General features: G+C 40.8%; 2 protein-coding genes across 2 annotated transcripts; one reads left to right on the plus strand and one right to left on the minus strand.

The window, feature by feature from the left end:
* Positions 1 to 1,180: 1,180 nt before the first annotated feature.
* LOC139476992 (mannan endo-1,4-beta-mannosidase-like) lies at positions 1,181 to 12,598 on the minus strand. Its single transcript, XM_071259545.1, has 6 exons — positions 12,248 to 12,598; positions 9,969 to 10,136; positions 6,911 to 7,060; positions 4,962 to 5,107; positions 3,308 to 3,487; positions 1,181 to 1,587 (listed from the first exon to the last, which is right to left on the minus strand). Exons 1-6 carry the CDS (start codon positions 12,534 to 12,536, stop codon positions 1,261 to 1,263), a joined length of 1,260 nt encoding a protein of 419 aa, XP_071115646.1. The 5' UTR covers positions 12,537 to 12,598; the 3' UTR covers positions 1,181 to 1,260.
* A 2,581-nt stretch (positions 12,599 to 15,179) lies between these two features.
* LOC139476994 (MORN repeat-containing protein 5-like) lies at positions 15,180 to 20,790 on the plus strand. The gene is made up of 5 exons (XM_071259547.1): positions 15,180 to 15,236; positions 17,045 to 17,192; positions 18,107 to 18,218; positions 19,633 to 19,764; positions 20,363 to 20,790. The coding sequence occupies exons 1-5, from the start codon at positions 15,190 to 15,192 to the stop codon at positions 20,446 to 20,448; spliced, it is 525 nt and encodes a 174-aa protein (XP_071115648.1). The 5' UTR covers positions 15,180 to 15,189; the 3' UTR covers positions 20,449 to 20,790.
* The last annotated feature ends 239 nt before the right edge of the window (positions 20,791 to 21,029 follow it).

Consider the following 21,029-nt stretch of genomic DNA (forward strand, 5'->3'; position numbering starts at 1 on the left):
ATATTATTGCCTGGTATCAAGAAGGCATATTGTAATAGACATAATTAGGAAAATAGATAATAAAAATAGAAAAATAGAAAATAAATAAATGAAATAAAATTATATCCAAATTTCTAAATCTTGCAACTGGACAAAATTGGCAATTGCACTGCATGCGGACAATGGTCTCCAGCTTTAAGAAGGTATCAACGACCCTGGCACGATGAGGTCCTGCGTTATCGTCCATGAGGATGAAGTCCGATCAGATTGCACCACCCTACCGTCTCACGTACACATACAGAAGGTCATCCTTGTAGCGCACACCTGTCATCGTGCCCCACTGAAGGACACAGACATGACAGCCTTCACGTACAAGCGACCGCCTACGTGGTCTAGTGGTAGAGCGTCCGCCCGGAGAGCGGAAGGTCCGGGGTTCGATCCCCGGCCGCGTCATACAAAAAGACGTTAAAAGATTGTACTTGTTGTTACCCTGTCTGGCGCTCGGCATTAAGGGGCTAAAACAAGGACTGGTCGGCTCGGAGTCAGTATACTGTGTCTGAGTGGGATATTCATGTTATACTGCGGCATGGTATCTCAATGGTCTAGTACTATAAATCGGCATCAGTCCGGACTAGTACAAGCAGCCACACACACACATACACACACGTGCATGCACGTCGCTATATAAGTGCAATAATCTTGGACGCGACGTTAAACCCCATTTCACCTCACCTTCACGTACAAGATGGCTACAGAATGTGTTCCAAACGCACCAAGACAGTCTTAGTCCATGGTGGTGTGTGGTGTTTAATTTTTTCATATTGTTTTTACAGGCTCCATCATAAACAACGGACCCGTAGTCAAGTTTTTCAGAATGTCAACAATGACACCTTAACCATTATGAAATGTCAGCAAGTTGGCTGCGGTGAGGTGAGGTGAGGTGAAATGGGGTTTAACGTCCAAGATTATTGCACTTATATAGAGACGTGCTAGCCCACTGAGATACCATGCCGCAGTTTAACATGGATACCCCACTCATGCACAGTATGACTCAGAGCCGACCAGTCCTTGTTTTATGCCCTTAAAGGCCAGCGCCAGGCAGGGTAACAACAAATACCATCTATAAACGTCTTTTGGTATGACGCGACGGGGATAGAACCACTGATCTCCAGGTAGACAATCTGTCCACTAGACCACGGAGGCGGTCGGTTGGTTATGGCTAATGGCGCGCCATTTTAGTGACTTCATTAATTATATTCATTATTTAATTCATTTTTTTTATTAATTCATGAAAAAGGAATACAAAAACATGAAAAATCGTATTGGATACATGTGCCAACTATCGCTTTGCTGAGATGGAATAGCAAAATTTACAATGCCCCCTGCTGATTGGTTGTTTTGTCCGCGGAGTTCGCGCATGCCTGTTTCCAGCACGTGCAAGTTGTCGGCAGCAGGGTCGCCTCCCCTGACGCTCCATCCCCACGTGCCGCTGTAACCATGGTGATAGCCCCAGCTGAACTGCTGGGCCGCGGACAGTCCGGCTCCTTTCTTCTGACTGAACTCACCGATGATGACAGGCTTGTCCAGGGCGTATTTTGTCGCCGATACCTGTGGAACGTTCATACCGAATCATATGTGTTCATACTGAATCATATGTATTCATACTGAATCATATGTGTTGATACTGAACCATATGTGTTGATACTGAATCATATGTGTTGATACTGAATCATATGTGTTCATACTGAATCATATGTGTTCATACTGAATCATATGTGTTCATACTGAATCATATGTGTTCATACTGAATCATATGTGTTCATACCGAATCATGTGTTCATACTGAATCATATGTGTTGATACTGAACCATATGTGTTCATACTGAACCATATGTGTTGATATGTGTTCATATCATGTGTTCATACCGAATCATGTGTTGATACCGAATTATGTGTTGATACTGAACAATATGTGTTGATACTGAATCATATGTGTTCATACTGAATCATATGTGTTCATACTGAATCATATGTGTTGATACCGAATCATGTGTTCATACTGAATCATATGTGTTGATACTGAACCATATGTGTTCATACTGAACCATATGTGTTCATACTGAATCATATGTGTTCATACTGAACCATATGTGTTCATACTGAATCATATGTGTTCATACTGAATCATATGTAATGATTCCGAATCATTTGTGTTGATACTGAACCATATGTGTTTAAACTGAATCATATGTGTTGATACCGAATCATATGTGTTCATACTGAATCATATGTGTTCATACTGAATCGTATGTGTTCATACTGAATCGTATGTGTTGATACTGAATCATATGTGTTCATACTGAATCATATGTGTTCATACAGAATCATATGTGTTCATACAGAATCATATGTGTTCATACTGAATCATATGTGTTCATACTGAATCATATATACCAAAATTCGACGTATCCAGGGCCCCGTTCCTCAAAGCGTTTTAGCGCTGAGACGACCGTACTCCCATACTTTAACATAGACTTACAATAGTCGAATAATGTTACCCTGCAACAATGTTCCGTTCAAAATGGTTTTCATCTGGTTTCAATCTCATTAACATCAGACCTTTTTCTCTCTGCGAGAAGATCTGTTGTTCTGTCAGGTGAACTTTCAAATGAGCCAATAAGCACCGAGTGAGTGAGTGGGGTTTAACGCCGCTTTTAGCAATATTCCAGCAATATCACGGCGGGGGGACACCTGAAATGGGCTTCACACATTGTACCCATGTGGGGAATCGAACACGGGTCATCATGACGAGCGGACGCTTTAACCACTAGGCTACCCCATCGCCACTTCGCAGCTTCTGAAGCATTTAGACAAGCATATCTTATTTCTGTATCTCGAAAATGTATACAATTTAGTTCCGATTGCATGTCGTGCAAGTACATTATTTTACACACCCTGTCGTTTCTGAGCGCCTTTGAAAATGAGATCAAAATTTCCGAATTGAGGTGTTGAAGAAATTAAGCCGAATCGATTAAGAAAGCGGACATCTGATTGGCTGGAGAACCTTCAAGGTCCGCCAAGGAGTCACCTTACAAGACCCTCCACGTAGATGTCCTCGGATCTTTACACTAAGAGTTATGGTGTTGGTGTAAAAGATGTAATTGTAACTAGTTTGAGCTCGTTAACGATAGCACATTGAACACAAAAATACGTATGTAATATAATTCAAAACGTTAAATATTACTTGATTGCATAAGAAACTGTTGCTATAGTTAATATATGATGCAACTGAGAAACAGATCAATATATGCAGGTTTATTCCACTCACTTTAAAGGGATCTGTTGGCCAGTAAATGCCCAGTGTTGAGTAGGTGTGTATCTGATAAAGGTCAAGGCCGCTGTTGTTTTGACCGCTGGCTAGCTGTAAACAGTGGTCAGAGTAGAAGTTGCGTCTTGCAAACTGATTAGTGACCGACTTGTACGTCCACGACCCCACGGTGACCAGAGCCTGGAGTAGAAGTAATACGGTATGATATCTACCAGAGCCTGGAGTAGAGGTAATACGGTATGATATCTACCAGAGCCTGGAGTAGAGGTAATACGGTGTCATATCCACCATATCCACCATATACCAGGGAATGGAGTAGAGGTAATACGGTGTCATATCTACCAAAGCCTGGAGTAGAGGTAATACGGTGACATATCTACCACAGCCTGGAGTAGAGGTAATACGGTGACATATCTACCAGGGAATGGAGTAGAGGTAATACGGTGTCATATCTACCAGGGAATGGAGTAGAGGTAATACGGTGTCATATTATACCAGGGAATGGAGAAGAGGTAATACGGTGTCATATCTACCAGAGCCTGGAGTAGAGGTAATACGGTGACATATCTACCAGAGCCTGGAGTAGAGGTAATACGGTGTCATATCTACCAGGGAATGGAGTAGAGGTAATACGGTATGATATCTACCAGAGCCTGGAGTAGAGGTAATACGGTGTCATATCTACCAGGGAATGGAGTAGAGGTAGTCCTATTAGTTATGGTGTCTGTATTTGCCGTAAATGGTGTCACATTAGTAAAATATGTTTCTGCTAACCTAATATGACACCGTATACAGCTACTAAAGACACCATACCGAATTTATTCTGCCGAAATGTTTACACTATCTGGTATTCATATCGCACATTTCATTTCAAAATGAAAACTTGACACTTACAACCGTTGACGTTAAGAGTCAAAGGGAGACTACTCTTCAAACCTTAGAGGCCAAACCTTGTTGATAATTTTAACTATCTTTATCAAAAAAGTCACGAACGTGATCTACAAGAAATATAAATGTCCTTACACGTCAAAATAACAGTATTAAAACACAAAACAGTGTCGAATAACGAATTTCTGTACCAGAATTTTCATGTGAAATATGTGAGGTGGGTGTTGGAAAATCCAAAATGGCTCTTGCTGACGGTATACGGTCTCATATTAGGTCCGTAACAACCATCTTTGATTTTTACTGACAGTATACAAGCTCGTATGGGGTCAGAAGTTCTGCTCTCTGATTGTTCAATCTCACTTCAAGGCATAATAAGGAGTGATATCTACCAGTGTCTGGATTATAGGTAATACAGTGTGAAGATCTGAGAATTTAACATCGGTGATACAGTATGATATCTACACGTTTCTGAGGTTTAGGTAACGAAGGCACTTGGGCATAGATAATGCAGTATGAGAGCACGGGTGGCAACCAGTGATCAATCTAACGCGCACCAAATCGTTGTGCAGAGCTTCGTCAGGATCCGCTAATCAAGATTCCTCCTGTTTATGATCCCTGGTTTGTCCGTAGCATACAACAACTCGCGGTTTTACCCAACTGATTTCTGTCTACGAATTTACTTAGTTTCTTCCTCTAAAATTAGGTTGTAAAAATGTTCAAAGTTGCTTAAAAGCCAACTCACTCACTCACTCACTCACTCACTCACCTCATTATCCTCCTCGTGAATGGCCGCCACCTGTCGTCCAATGAAAACAAGGAGTCTCTGTAACGGAACGTGAGCGTGTGTCCAATCCGCGAAGTCCAAGAAATTGAGAGACGTGGTGTCATAGCAGGTCTCGCTGGAAGCGTGGTCTGGAAGAACAAGAGCAGGAATACGTTTTAGTACTCCACAAGTGCATCTTGGTGAATCGGTCATTAGCGTGTACTCCATAATCCATAGTCCCCATTAGCTGGTATTTTCTTTCTTTTTTTAAAAATAATTGTTAATTAATTGGAAAACAATCATTTGTCCCCTGTTTTTGCCCCCAAACAATTTTTCGCTGGATAAGTTTGCAATTGGCTTCTCTTTTCAAAGAAAAAATACGTGTTTTGAGTAAGATGCTTTCAACAGAACACTTTAGTCGTATGACAAAAGCTGAATCATGTTAGGCAAACAGAGCGCTAGGCCTACGGAAAGCAAAACGAAAATTCGTAGTTGGTACGCAATATCTCACCTACAGAGTTGCGTCCCTTGCGCACGCGAGAAACCTATGATTGTGGGTTCGAATCCCGGTTCGCCCCGATTATGTTTCTAAGTTTGTCAGCACCATACCCGTGCTCGTGGGTTTCACCGAAGTGGTAAACGTCTGAGATCTGCATCACTTCGGACTTTCCTCCCACATTAAGCTGACACTCCGTGATATAACTGGATACTGTCAAAAGCGGCGTTAAACCCAACTCACTCACTCACTCTAGGTTGTATCATTCTATTGTATAGGCTAGTGTGGCACTTATAATTTTTCTTTCAATAATGCTGTTTCTAATCGTGTCGTGCGTTTCATTTTAGGCTTACGCAAGTATGAAGCGAACAATGGTGTTATCGGCGATATGGGTTGGCCGCCAAATGGCGTTGATCAGTGGAGAAGTGTGTCAAGATTTTATAGACGCTTGTGTAAATTAGATTGTAATGGAGTACCTTCCACTTTTTTATGTGGAGTAATGAAAAAGAAAAAACGTAACTGGAATTACAGATTTCATGACCTTAATTTAGCTCATATTAAAAACATAAACTTTGATTATTATATCGTATATGTTGTATCACACATACGTTACACGTTAGTTTTTGTGATTATGTACATAAATGAAACATGAAGTGTCGCGAGCAGGCAGTAAAACTGGAAGAGGTGGTAACATACTGCGAACCTTTAACATAATACCTTTAATACATTTAAATATGAATTTGGTTGTGAAATTTATGTAAATTGTAACATGTCTCATCCACATAAAAGGGCACTGGCCCTTTGCAGATGTGGTGTAGCTCCCCTAAGAGTTGAAACTGGAAGGTATGGGGAAGGCTACCGGCGAAGGGACCACATGGTCGATCAACGATTCGGAGGAATCAGCAAAAATTAAGATTATATAAAGACATGTATGATTTATTATTGTGTGCTCGAAGCGTGAAAAAGGACTTAAATGTTACGTATGGACTTTAAAAATCATGATATAAGTCTATTAAATCCTTTAAAATTGAAATTATTTAGTAGTATGATAAAGGTACTACACAGACGGGCGCACTTTTAGGCAGCATAGAGTGAGTAAGGAGACGTTGCCGAACACACAGGAAAAGCAATATTTTACGTTCGCTTCATCGGGCACCATCATTCCTCACAAGGTAACAGCGATCGCGATCTGTTTCTTACTGTCCCACATATGCTCTGACCAAGTTTACGGTGGAGGTTCATAAGACTGGCAATATTCCAGCAATATCACGGCGGGGGACACCAGAAATGAGCTTCACACATTGTACCCATGTCGGGAATCGAACCCGGGTCCTCGGCGTGACGAGCGAACGCTTTAACCACTAGGCTACCCGACCGCCCCTCATTTTAACATGAATAATACTATATGGTGACGGCAAAGCGACTACAAAATACTGAAGTCAGTAAAGGCGCTCACCGACGTCCACGCATCCTTCCGGTTCATTGACGATCTCCCACATCCCTAAAGCTGAGTTGTTCCTCAGGGCCTTCACGAGCGGTCTCAGCCCGTTATCTATGTACGACTGCAGCTTGGAGTCGTCATACAGAAGGCCGCCCAATCTGTGCCCTGATACAGAACACAAAAGGTAAACCATGGTTTATCATATGTTTAAGTACAATGACATTCCTTAAGTAAACTGCCGGGTAAAAGAAAGTATAGGCCTAGGTTTGACGGTGGCTGAAAATGAAACAAGAAATGGTTTTTCGATGGTGATGTATTTGATACGGATATGATGGCATCTTGTAAAAGTCCAATTTCCACCCTTGCCTTAGCTGGAATTTCTGGGCTTGATCGTAGCCCATTAGAGGCTATTACGAGTTATGTTCCTTCTATGTCCCTCCTACTGACCAATCAAAATCCATCTCTCATATCACCTGCATTTGCTTCAAACAAAATGGCGGCGCCCATTCAAGAAGATCTGATCGATAATCAAGATCTATATTGTGACAAAACGGGTCTTACATCGCGAAGTGCATCAAATCACGTGAACACCTTGATTAAAAACATGAAAAGATTTGGAAAATATCTCTTGACGCTGAGTTGGCGGTACACATGTTTCACAAATTCTGCAATCGACCGAAATATGCAGTTGACGAAGCGGGTGTTGATTTCGTTACGCGTTTTTGATTGGACTGTGCATGGACTCGTCAGACTTCATAATTCCAACCCAGTTCGGCAAGGGTGGAAACTGAACTTTTATAGTCAGTTAACTCCCTTGCCTCGGGAAGAATATAGTGAGTTAACTCCCTTGCCTCGGGAAGAATATAGTCAGTTAACTCCCTTGCCGCGGGAAGAATATAGTCAGTTAACTCCCTTGCCTCGGGAAGAATATAGTCAGTTAACTCCCTTGCCTCGGAAGAATATAGTGAGTTCTCCCTTGCCTCGGGAAGAATATAGTGAGTTAACTCCCTTGCCTCGGGAAGAATATAGTCTGTTAACTCCCTTGTCTCGTGAAGAATATAGTCAGTTAACTCCCTTGCCTGGGGGAAGAATATAGTCAGTTAACTGCCTTGCCTCGGGAAGAATATAGTCAGTTAACTCCCTTGCCTCGGAAGAATATGGTCAGTTAACTCCCTTGCCTGGGGGAAGAATATAGTCAGTTAACTCCCTTGCCTCGGGAACAATATAGTCAGTTAACTCCCTTGCCTCGGGAAGAATATAGTCAGTTAACTCCCTTGCCTCGGGAAGATTATAGTCAGTTAACTCCCTTGCCTAGGGAAGAATATAGTCAGTTAACTCCCTTGCCTCGGGAAGAATATAGTCAGTTAACTCCCTTGCCTCGGGAACAATATAGTCAGTTAACTCCCTTGCCTCGGGAACAATATAGTCAGTTAACTCCCTTGCCTCGGGAACAATATAGTCAGTTAACTCCCTTGCCGCGGGAAGAATATAGTCAGTTAACTCCCTTGCCTCGGGAAGAATATAGTCAGTTAACTCCCTTGCCTCGGGAAGAATATAGTCAGTTAACTCCCTTGCCTGGGGGAAGAATATAGTCAGTTAACTCCCTTGCCTCGGGGAGAATATAGTCAGTTAACTCCCTTGCCTAGGGAAGAATATAGTCAGTTAACTCGGCAAGGGTGGAAACTGAACTTTTATAGTCAGTTAACTCCCTTGCCTCGGGAACAATATAGTCAGTTAACTCCCTTGCCTCGGGAACAATATAGTCAGTTAACTCCCTTGCCTCGGGAAGAATATAGTCAGTTAACCCCCTTGCCTCGGGAAGAATATAGTCAGTTAACTCCCTTGCCTTGGGGGGGGGGGGGGGGGGAGAATATAGTCAGTTAACTCCCTTGCCGCGGGAAGAATATAGTCAGTTAACTCCCTTGCCTCGGGAAGAATATAGTCAGTTAACTCCCTTGCCTCGGGAAGAATATAGTCAGTTAACTCCCTTGCCTGGGGGAAGAATATAGTCAGTTAACTCCCTTGCCTCGGGAAGAATATAGTCAGTTAACTCCCTTGCCTAGGGAAGAATATAGTCAGTTAACTCGGCAAGGGTGGAAACTGAACTTTTATAGTCAGTTAACTCCTTTGCCTCAGGAAGAATATAGTCAGTTTACTCCCTTGCCTCGGGAAGAATATAGTCAGTTAACTCCCTTGCCTCGGGAAGAATATAGTCAGTTAACTCCCTTGCCTCGGGAAGAATATAGTCAGTTAACTCCCTTGCCTGGGGGAAGAATATAGTCAGTTAACTCCCTTGCCTCGAGGAGAATATAGTCAGTTAACTCCCTTGCCTAGGGAAGAATATAGTCAGTTAACTCCCTTGCCTCGGGAAAAATATAGTGAGTTAACTCCCTTGCCTCGTGAAGAATATAGTCAGTTAACTCCCTTGCCTCGGGAAAAATATAGTCAGTTAACTCCCTTGCCTCGTGAAGAATATAGTCAGTTAACTCCCTTACCTCGGGAAAAATATAGTCAGTTAACTCCCTTGCCTCGTGAAGAATATGGAAGTGGTCTGGACGTTCAGTTTGCAGTTTGTTGGTGACTGTTTCCACCCAAGTAACTTTTTTATGACGTTTTGTAATTTGTTTAACACTTCCATATGCCTGGTATACGGGTGACAGTTTAATGTGAATAACATGGTATTCTGACTTAATAAAAAGCAGACCGCAACAGTGGGAATTGTTAAAGCTAATGTCCAAAAATAAATCTGTGTTTTCCCGACTGACCATTATCTTGAGCCCCCGTCCCAAAACCCTTTTTCTTCTTTTTCTGGAGTTGTATCATAGCTTCCATAGTTGATCGTTAGGTTCTGAGCCTCACATAGAAGTAATTGTGTAAAAGTGAAATATTGTGTGGGCATTACATGGTGGCATACAGATGTACCCACAAGAACGTCAGTCAGTTGACTAATTGCTGTGAAATATGCAGGGGTCTGTAACCTTTGGAAAACGAACAAACTTGAGACACAGGCAGTGATCACGAACTTACAGAAAAGAAGCTTTCGAGATTAGGATCAGTGCTGTGTGAAAATTACCAGGTTTAATGGCGCAGTTCCACAACACTAAGGTGATGAGGATGTCTCTCTTCCCAGCCTCGTTCAGGAAATCGGTCAGGTCATGGATGAGGTAGCGGTCAAGGCCGGTCACATAGCCAGAGCTGTTGAAATTCGGTGTGGACGAGCCGTCGATGTGGAGCCACATCCCTGCATGTACAGAAACATGGTTCATTTTATTTTCTATTTATTGCATACATTTTTTACGCTAACTTCCATCAGCAATGGAATTGGGAACAGCTACCATCTATCAGGTGAAGTAGAAATAATATTAACCAAAGCGACCGTAAAATATATTTTCATATCCAGAAAATACGCGGTATGGGTCAGTGAGTTGTGTTCAACACCACTGTGGAACAGTATTGGAGTTATATCACGGTGTGTCAGGTTCATGTGGGAGGAAAGCCCGCAGTGATGCAGGTCTCAGACTTTTACCACTTTTACCACGAGTACGGGTATGGTGCTGACTAACGCGGTGTGTACAAAGTAGTGGACCAATCGTGAGAATCTGTTGATTCTACTTCGGAATCAACACATTCGTGTGATTTCTCCGACATAAACCATTTTTCTGGTTGATTTATAATTTATCTATACTTTTGCATAATGACCTATAGTTGCGTCGGTGTTACTTGTAAAATACACGCTCATAATGGTGAAGACCCGGATCTGAAAAGGTCTTCTGCAACCCATGCTTGCCGTAAGAGGCGACTATGCTTACCGTAAGAGGCGACTATGCTTGTCGTAAAAGACACCCCCCATTTTATGTAACATTATCAGCCAGACACCTTCCTATATACAGGTCCTTCCCGTGAAGATCCGGGGTAGAATAGGTCTTCAGCAACCCATGCTTGCCGTAAAAGGCGACTAAGCTTGTTGTTAAAGGCGACTAACGGGATCGGGTGGTCAGGCTCGCTGACTTGGTTGATTCGTGTCATCGTATCCCTATTGCGAACATCGATGTTCATGGTGTCAATCACTTCATTGTCTGTTCCAGACTCGAATATTTACAGACCACCGTCAAATAGCTGGAATATTTCTGATTGCGGCTTTAAACAACAAACAAACAACGTTCGGAATGTCAAGTTAATTCCTGGCTCAGAATCAACTGCGACAACAATAGCTTGACGTCAGCATAATGGTTCACATTTGGTACGCGTCTACAATGCCTGAGCTGATTTGTACGCCATTGTAACTCTTCTGTCGTGATGGCAACAAATTACTAACTTATGACAATCCATGCTGGTAGTGAACCCAAAATGTCCAAAGACACAAATATCGATGATAAAACCATTTATAGATTCTTCAAAGCCTACAAAATAGTAAGTGAGTATGGTTTTACACGTCTTTTAGCAATATTCATCAATATCGCGATGGGGGATACCAGAAATTTGGCTTCACACATTGTACCCATGTCGATAATCGAACCCGGGTCATCGACGCGACGCGCGAGCGCTTTAACCTCTATGTGCTACTTCGCCGCCTCCGCTCAGGCATGAGTGCTCGATGAATCCCATTAAATGTATTCTAGGTGCGCGTTATTCTGTAAGGCACGCACACACACAGAGGAAGTGCAATATAGTTTCAGTTTCACTCAACAGGCGCTGAGAGAAATACAACCCGGAGTCACCTGACCTACTTCTTGTTCCAACTTCCGTTTTGAAAGGGTCAATTATTCGGACATGTAACAATCCAACTCGTACTCTGACAAACTGGTTCACGAGGACCAAAACGTTTCTGACACACGCGGTTACACAGGATCTTTTACATGTATGAGACAAGCGTTCTGTCCTCGAGAGTGTTTAGGCGTTTGTTGTATTCATTATTATTATGAATATGTCGACCCTAAATTTATAAATGTGAATTAAAATTTAAATTTATAAGGGTTATTTTTCAGTTTATTGTTCAACGACGCACTCAACAATTTCCCATTCATATGACGGTGGTCGGTGAGTAATCGTCTGGACCAGACACGCCAGTGATTGACATGAACATCAATCCACGCAGTTGGAATACGATGGCATGCATCAACGTCATCACCCGATGCTTAGCTTTAACAATGTCTCGCTTTAACTGGTGTGATATATTTGATCTTTCGCGCTTCCGACTGTAATATTAAGACACTTCTTTAAACAAGTATTGTTTTGCACATTTTTAAATATATTTTCTGGAATAATTAGTAGAACAAGTACATTGTAATAGAACTTTAAAGGCAAAAATTGAAATAATCAAACCAGGCTGAACAGACACGTACAAATACTTACGCAACGAGTTACCGCCATTATCGTAAATACTATCCAACGTTTTCATCAGCCGAGGCCGAGTTTTGTTGTAGTGTCCTTGTCCGAAGTCACACGCGTAGTTGACCCAAGCCTGATTGACCCCTGAGAGATACACCTTCTCCCCACCCAGCCTCAAAGCCCCGTCCCCCACATACAGCTTACTCTGCCCGAGGGACAGCACAAGGAGGCAGGAGACGGTGAGAACGTGCAGCCACGCACCATCCGAGGTCATTGTCGGGCAGTGTGCTTGTTGACAGCAGAGTATGCCCATTATAATCAGGTGTACGGCGTCTAAACAGACCGTGTCATATCAGTTTCAGAGACTGAGCTAACGACACGGTCTCCGTGTAGCCGAGATACACACAATCAGCTGTCAACAGCACACACCAGCTTGTATAACGCAGATATGGAAGTGCCAGTCCTTGCCAGCTTATTAGGGCAAACGTTCATTGTTGTTGCATATGAATTCCTTTGCCTGATATTAAAATAATAATGATTTCCCATCTGAATTCCTTTGCCTGATATTAAAATAATAATGATTTCCCATCTGTTCTATTTAATAAAATACATTTGGGGCAAAAGTTACGTTTGTAATCTGTACTGCCAGGCAACAGAGAGTATACATCTATGTATGATGGTGGCTAAAAAAGAAACGAACACACGATTTATGGTGATGTAATTGATATGGGTCTCATAGTTATGTTTTGGACCGTTTCGCAGAGTTTCGTCTTTTGTTGTAAATTCTTATAAAGGCAAAAGCAACTTTAAGTTATAGTTATGCCTTATATTGTTGGCAGATAATTGTCTGCCACACAAATTACATTGTTGCAATGTGTTTTTAGAAGAAAACAATAGTTTGTTTCATTGCTATGATTAGACAAATATCTGGTTTTGCGGGGGAAAATGTCTGGTCTCAAGACAAAATCTCAGTGCTCTGCCGCCAGTAACGTTATCATTCAATGGGAGCCGTGTGTTTTGTCTGTGCAGATGCAGAAGAGAGATACTTTGTCAATACTACAACGATATAACATTTAGGATGGTGTTTGTTGTGGGGTGAGGTTAAATGGGGTTTAACGTCGCGTCCAAGATTATTGCACTTACATAGCGATGTGCATGGACGTGTGTGTGTGTGTGTGTGGCTGCTTGTACTAGTCCGGACTGATGCCGATTTATAGTACTAGCTCATTGAGATACCATGCCGCAGTTTAACATGAATACCCCACTCAGACACAGTATACTGACTTCGAGCCGACCAGTCCTTGCTTTAGCCCCTTAATGCCGAGCGCCAGACAGGGTAACAACAAGTACCATCTTTTAACGTCTTTTGTTGTGACGCGGTCGGGGATCGAACCCCGGACGCTCTACCACAAGACCACGGAGGCGGTTCCCATCATTTTATATAAGGCCAAATGATAAATATGTTTATTTATACGTTAAGCTAACGTTAGCGCATCTTGCATTGGCATTGGCATTTCATGTAAACTAGAATCTAGTTCTCGGATCTTTCAGCGCGACGTCAATACAGTGAGTGAGGGAGTGGAGTGGAGTGGAGCGGGAGAGGGGTTTACGCCGCTATGAACTGTTTTGATAAAACGACACGACGCGTTAGCTTAATGTCGGAAGACATCAAGAAGTGATGCAGGTCTCATACGTTTACCACCTTGGTGAAACCATGAGCACAAGTATGATGCTGACAAAACTAAAAAAATAATCGCGGCGAACCGGGATTCGAACCCACAATCATAGGTGACTGGGCCACCCGTGCACCCTCAATATAGAGTCCAACAAAGCTAAGCCGGATGTGACGTCAAATAGACGGACTGAGCGTTTAATTAAAAAGGGTGGCCTTTACCTAGACAAATACAAGTTTACGACGCGCATAGAAAGCCGGAAGCCTAACCTGAGACGACAACGCAAGGATGAAGATGAAGGTATATTATAACCAATCATCTTGCTTCCTTCCCGTGAGCACGTGACATCATTTTGACGACAGGAATTATCTCCCTTATACCGTGATCGCGGTCGCCCTCAACACTCCGAATTGTGTACGAAAGTTTATCGTTTAAATGCTCTTTTTTCAGATATGTTCAGCTTGACATAGCATCTGGAACCCCTTTACGTATCGTAAGGATAATATTATTTTCTAATGAGGAGGCTCATATTGATATGATATAGACAGGCATACATTTATTGTGTTATTAATTATATTTGAGTAAACACGGGGCTTGGTGTTAATGTGTTGTATCTGCTATGGTCACTGAACTCTCTTTTTTCTATAAGTATATACCTTAACACAAATCTTGACACTTAACCGCACTTATTTGCAACTGTTGTTCATAATCTTAAAATTATATTTGCTCAGCCCTTGGCCTACCGTTCGCCCTTTTGTTTCACCTATTTCGTGGCATTCTGTTGTTTATGACTTGTGAATGAATACTGAAGAAAAGATTGATAATAGCTATTTCGTGGCATTCTGTTGTTTATGACTTGTGATTGAATACTGAAGAGAAGATTGATAATATATATATATATATATATATATATATATATATATATATATATATATATATATTATCAATCTTTTCTTCATATATATATAATTTCATCCAATTTGTACTAAAACGAAGAGGAAAGATCTTTATTTTATTTATCACTATTTTATCACACAATTTCGAACGAACCGCCGCGGAACGAAGTACTGTGTGTAATCCAGTATCCTAAACTAGTCCTAATTTTAAACATCATATTCATATCAAATAAAGATCAGTAGACCAAGCGAACCTGTTCTATATTTTTAAAAAGTCATTTTAAGGCGCTTCTTTTAATGAGGGTTCATATTTAGAGTAGCTTCCCTTAATCGCGCTTCATGTACTACAGTTCGCGAACTCTCGCGAGATTGCTATGACAACAGTGGAAGCCTCAAGATGGAGTACACGGGCAGCAGCTACAAGGGAGACCATGAAAATGGACGGTAAATATTGATTACAATTCTGTTAATTCAAACAGAATAGAGATACAAGTGTTTTGTGAACGTGTGTATTAGTTCGAACAACAGCTCCCCGAGTTGTCATTTCGTGAACCTGTTCTTAAAATGACGTCAAGTGATGCACGTGAAAAAGATCTTTTTAGATTATCAACAAACGATTATCAGCTGATTATTTGGCAGTGTTACCGTTTTTGACAAATTGACAACACACCATGAAGATTGTAAAAATGACTATCAATGATACATGGAGGTATGTACGATTTTAGTAATGGGATTATGTTCTGTTTTCCTTTTCTAAGCAAATAATATTTTAAGTTATACTGGGGGGCTGTATATTAGGTGTAGAGTTGGACACGCGAAAAATTTGAATTTTGGGAACTTGGGGTAGATCTAGGTAACGTTTCATTGCGATAAGACTCAAAATTAGCAGAAAAATAATTTGTTTGCATTTGTATGGTTTTGTTAATGAATAAACAATGAAAATTAAAATCCATAAACATTGAAAGTTGGATGGTTTCTAAGTTTTTCAGCTGCCTCACTAAATGAGGTGCTTGCCTCCAACACAACGCCTTGAATTAGACTAAATGCCTCCATAAGTAAATGTAAGTTTGTTACAAAAGTTCATGAAAAATGCTACGTGTCAGTGGAAATATGACCCTGATGGATGTCAGTGAATAGGTTACTGCAAGTCATTATGGAACTCTTTTCGAGTAAGTTTTTGATGTTGACATTAATTTTCAATGTTTATGGATAGCCTGGATCTTCATCTTTGATGTTTATTCATACAAATACAAACAGATTTTTTCTGCTGATTTTGTGTTGTTATTTGAGAAGCATCAAACACAGTGGATAGGTGCCAGTAAAATGCAATGTTACCTTTTATGTCAGCCATATTTGTTTGATGCTTCCATGCGACAGAATGTCCATTTGAAAAATTGGGGAATAAAGCGGAAAATACGCAAAAACAAGTTACCCCGTATTCATTTGTATTGTTTAATGTGATTTAACCACAAAATTGAAGATGAAAGCAATTCCTTAGAAAATCAGACATCAACATTGAAAAATTACTCGAAAATAGAAGTTCCATACTGGCATGAGGCAACTCGTCAGGGTCACATTAAACCAAACATGTAGCGATTTTTATTAACTTATGGTGACCGAGAATGATATTTACTTTGAAAAGCTTTTATTACAATGACTTGTGTTAACCAACCCCCTTTTAAGTAAGCAAGACGGCTAGAAATGGCTGCTGAAAAACTTAAAACAGTTACTAAGGTAGGAGCTCGCTCACACCCATTACCAAAATGGCGAAAGATATCCGGAGTACTGCAATCTACTTGAAACCATTACTATGGAAGGAGCTTGTGCAGATCCTGTACCAAAATGACAGATGTAAAATGCATTTCTGCCAAATTTGCAACTGATCTAGCAGCATGAGGTTTAAGGCCAACGTTAGCACCATTACATCTACTGGTAACCATGGTAAGATAGCCCTACATTGGGATGTGTGTGTGTGTGTTTGTGTTCGTGTGTGAAAAGACATAAAAAGTAATTCTAACCAAGTTTTTGCTCATTTAAAACAAGAAACAGTCAAAATGCAATAATTAATTTCGTCATTGATTTTAATCTTTAGAAATAATTTGTATATTTATCAATTGTTTTCCCTCCTGCCTACAGGTTTTGGTCTGGTTTTATTTATTAAATTTTATAACAAGGAATTAATTAAACATGATTATTATTTTGTTTTTCTTAAAGATTAAAGTCAAATCATGAAATGGTAAATATATTTTCAGAATGGAGGGTAAGGGAATGTATATGTTCCCCACTGGAACCCGTTACGAGGGTGAACTGAAAGACAGCATGTTCCATGGTAAGGGAACGCTGTTCTTCACCAACGGCAGCAAGTACGAGGCAACATGGGACAATGGCTATGCTGTAGAGGTGAGTTGTCATGTGCAACACACATATGGAATGATGACATTTAATGACTTTAACATTTTTTGAAAGGACATTTTCCATATTACAAAATTTTAAAAGAATTTTTATGGCATTATGGAAAACACTCAAGTCAGTGTCCTAGAATATACTGAACCCTGTTGTATTGGAAGGAAATATGCCACAGTGTAATGTAAATATCACCTGAAATAATCTTATATATAAATACTGGCTTTGCCAATACAATCTAACACATAATTCTATCTAAGTGTTCAGCCAGCGGGGACCAAAAATATCAAAAGATATCTCGGTACCCTTTTGCTGTTTGTTAGCCAAGTTCTGCTACTAGGCCAATTTCATGCTTCATGCAAGGCATGGACTTTGTCGTGCTTTAGTCTTAATTTAGGAGTAGAAGTATATTTAACAACAAATTGGTATGTAGCCAGCAGGGAGGACACAAAGGGGCTGAACCCGAGGACACGTCGCCACCTGGCAGGGCTTTGGAAATTTTAAAACTCCTGAAACGTCTTTTCCATCAGTCTGAAATTAAATTGTGGATTCCATTTGCCTCATTTTTTTGTGGTGATTTATGAGTTAACCATTCACAAGACCTCATCCCCAATAAATATGTTTTCATCAAAATTACATGATTCACTGAGTGTCAAATTAAAAATTTAAACACCCATGGAGAAGGGCTGAAATTTTGACTAGCCAGACAGGCTTTCTACTTAACGTTTCAGCAAGCCCTTTGTAATTGTAACTGGCCACAGGCCAATGGGCCAGCAGTCATTTCAACCCCTGCATGACAGAGGACAGGCTTATATATCACGATGTAGTTGGAATATTGGTGACTGTCGTGTTTAACAGTTCCCTTTCACTCCGGAAGTGTTCTATCAGTATAAGTATTCCCCACACCACAGGGCAAGTACACGTTCTCGGACGGCCTGGGGTACGAGGAAGAGAAGTGGGAGTATTGTGATGGCTATGACAGGAGATTCTACACTGAAATCTGCAATGGACTCAAGCCTGCAGGTAAGTCCCATACTCATCCTCATGGGTTTCACCAAAGTGGAAAACGTCTTAGACCTGCATCACTTCGGGCTTTCCTCCCACACACCAAAAGACGTTAAAAGATGGTACTTGTTGTTACCCTGTCTGGCACTCAACATTAAGGGGCTAAAACAAGGACTGGTCGGCTTGGAGTCAGTATACTGTGTCTGAGTGGGGTATTCATGTTAAACTGCGGCATGGTATTTCAGTGAGCTAGCACTATAAATCGGCATTAGTCCGGACTAGTATAAGCAGCCACACACACACATATACACGTGCATACACGTCGCTATATAAGTGCAATAATCTTGGATGCGACATTAAACCCCATTTCACCTCACCTTTCCTCCCACAACTTACACACTGTGATATAGTGAGGGAATGACTTTACTGACTTGGGTTTAACTCCGCTTTGAACTGTATTCCAGTTATATCACAGCATGTCATTGTGACAGGCCTAAAGTGATGCAGGTCTTAGAGGTTTACCACTTTTGTGAAACCGATGAGCTCGAGTATGATGCTGACAAACCTAGAAACATAATCACGGCAAACCGGTATTCGAGAGCAACAAGGGATGCAACTCTTCCTCTCCCTGCCATGATATAACTGAAATACTGTTCAAAACAGTAAGTCACTGCTTCATTTTAATGCATCTTCCCGTGCCAAGAGAGTTAACTGACTTTAAAAGTCCAGTTTCCACCCTTGCCGAATTAGGCTGGAATGACTGGGCTCAATCGTTATGTCCCTTCTAAGCCTCTCCTATGGATCAATCAGATTCCACCTCTTGTTTCACTTGCGTTTGCTTCACACAAAATGGTAGGACCCAGTCATGACGATCTCATCGATAATCAAGATCTATATTGTGATAAAACAGGTCTTACATCACGAAATGCATCAAATCACGTGAGCACCTTGACTAAAAACATGAAAAGATTTGGAAAATATCTGCTGACGACGAGTTGGCGATGCACATGTTTTGCAAATCCTGCAATCGACCGAAATCTGCACGACAGTTTACGAACCGGATTTTGATTTCGCTGCACGATTTTGATTGGACTATGCATAGACTCGTTAGTCCAGCCAAAATGTAACTCCATAATACCAGCCTAGTTCGGCAAGTGTGAAAACTGGACTTTTATAGTCAGTTAACTCTCTTGCCTCGGGAAGATGTTTTAATGAGAATAACATTCTATGAAAAAAAACATTTGGCCAACCAGCTTGAACATGTCTCTTAACATCATCTAATTAGATTTTAGTGTTGTCAAATGGACTTTATTAGCTGAATTTAATGGATTGAACAGAATTTTACTGGCATCGTGCTTCGGACTAGTGGCTATAGTCGCTGACTGGATTAATCAAAATCAGATTCAGCAGATTAACATACAATCCATTGCAGGTCGATCTCAGCTGACAAACCGTGTCCCCCCACGAGACATCCCCGAGGGCTGCTACGACTGTGGCGATGGCTTCTACAATCCAGTATCTCGTGTAGTTGTTGATTATAACCAAAAGTTCTTAAGGAATGCAGGTGAGTTGTTTCAATGTTTGACAATCTCAAAGAATGTACTGAAAGTGTATTGTACCAGTAATCTGTAATTTCAAGAGAGTTATTCTAGTCTTGTCATGTTAGGAAAAATAAAAAAAAAAGTCACTGAAGTCCATCTTCTGCTAAGAAGTATTGTAAAACAATCAGGAGTGGGTCTCGCAATTGGATTGGTGGGAAAATGTGACCACAATATATCATAAGATTTTCATCCACATTTACCAAAAAAGTGAGACACGAGGCATTTTACTTTACATGAATGTATGATAATGACACCAACAGTGTATGATAATGACACAACAGTGTATGATAATGACACCAACAGTGTATGATAATGACACAACAGTGTATGATAATGACAACACTGTATGATAATGGCACAACACTGTATGATAATGACAACAGTGTATGATAATGACACAAACAGTGTATGATAATGACAACAGTGTATGATAATGACACAAACAGTGTATAATGACACCAACAGTGTATGATAATGACACAACAGTGTATGATAATGGCACAGCAGTGTATGATAATGACACAACAGTGTATGATAATGACACCAATCGTTTCCCTCCAGATGATGATGAACACGACTGGATCGTGAGGACGTGCAGGAAGGGCTGGGACGAGTACGTGGGCTACACGGCCAAGCCCACTGCGTGATGCCCTCCATCCTCCTCACCCTCCTTCTACACACTCCGTCCAATCTTTTGTAACAGTTTATATTTAAAACTCAACTTGTTGAGGATTTAGCCCCTTTTATTTGAGATATATTTATCTAAACTTTTGAGAGTAAATTCATACAAGGTAATGAGAACCATTTTACATAAAATTTTGTATATTTCTACAAATGCTTTCATAAAGTTTCTAAAGTATTGTGTTCTGTAAATCACTGTTTTCATGACTTACATTTCTTCCAACCCATCCGTATCAAGAAAGAGCACACACTACCATATTTGTAAATATGTATATTTATTGGTGTATGTATGAACAGATGAATAAATATTCCCAAATGTACAATTATGTGTTGGTCTTTATTTCAACAAATGATCTGTTCAAGCAATCATTAGTGCACAATGTAAAAGCTGGCTTGTCACAAGGCCGTCAGAATCTCCAGCGGTAGAAACTAACAGTTTCAGTCCACTAGTCCTAATAATGATAGCAAATAGCAAAACCTTTAAAAATGTCAAAATTCGACTAGTCCTTAGGATACCTTTACTCTTGGGCAGTTTGGCAAGGACTAT

The sequence above is a fragment of the Haliotis cracherodii genome, unplaced genomic scaffold, assembly GCF_022045235.1.
Source record: "Haliotis cracherodii isolate W230 unplaced genomic scaffold, xgHalCrac1.p SCAF_30, whole genome shotgun sequence".
Lineage (NCBI taxonomy): Eukaryota > Metazoa > Mollusca > Gastropoda > Lepetellida > Haliotidae > Haliotis > Haliotis cracherodii.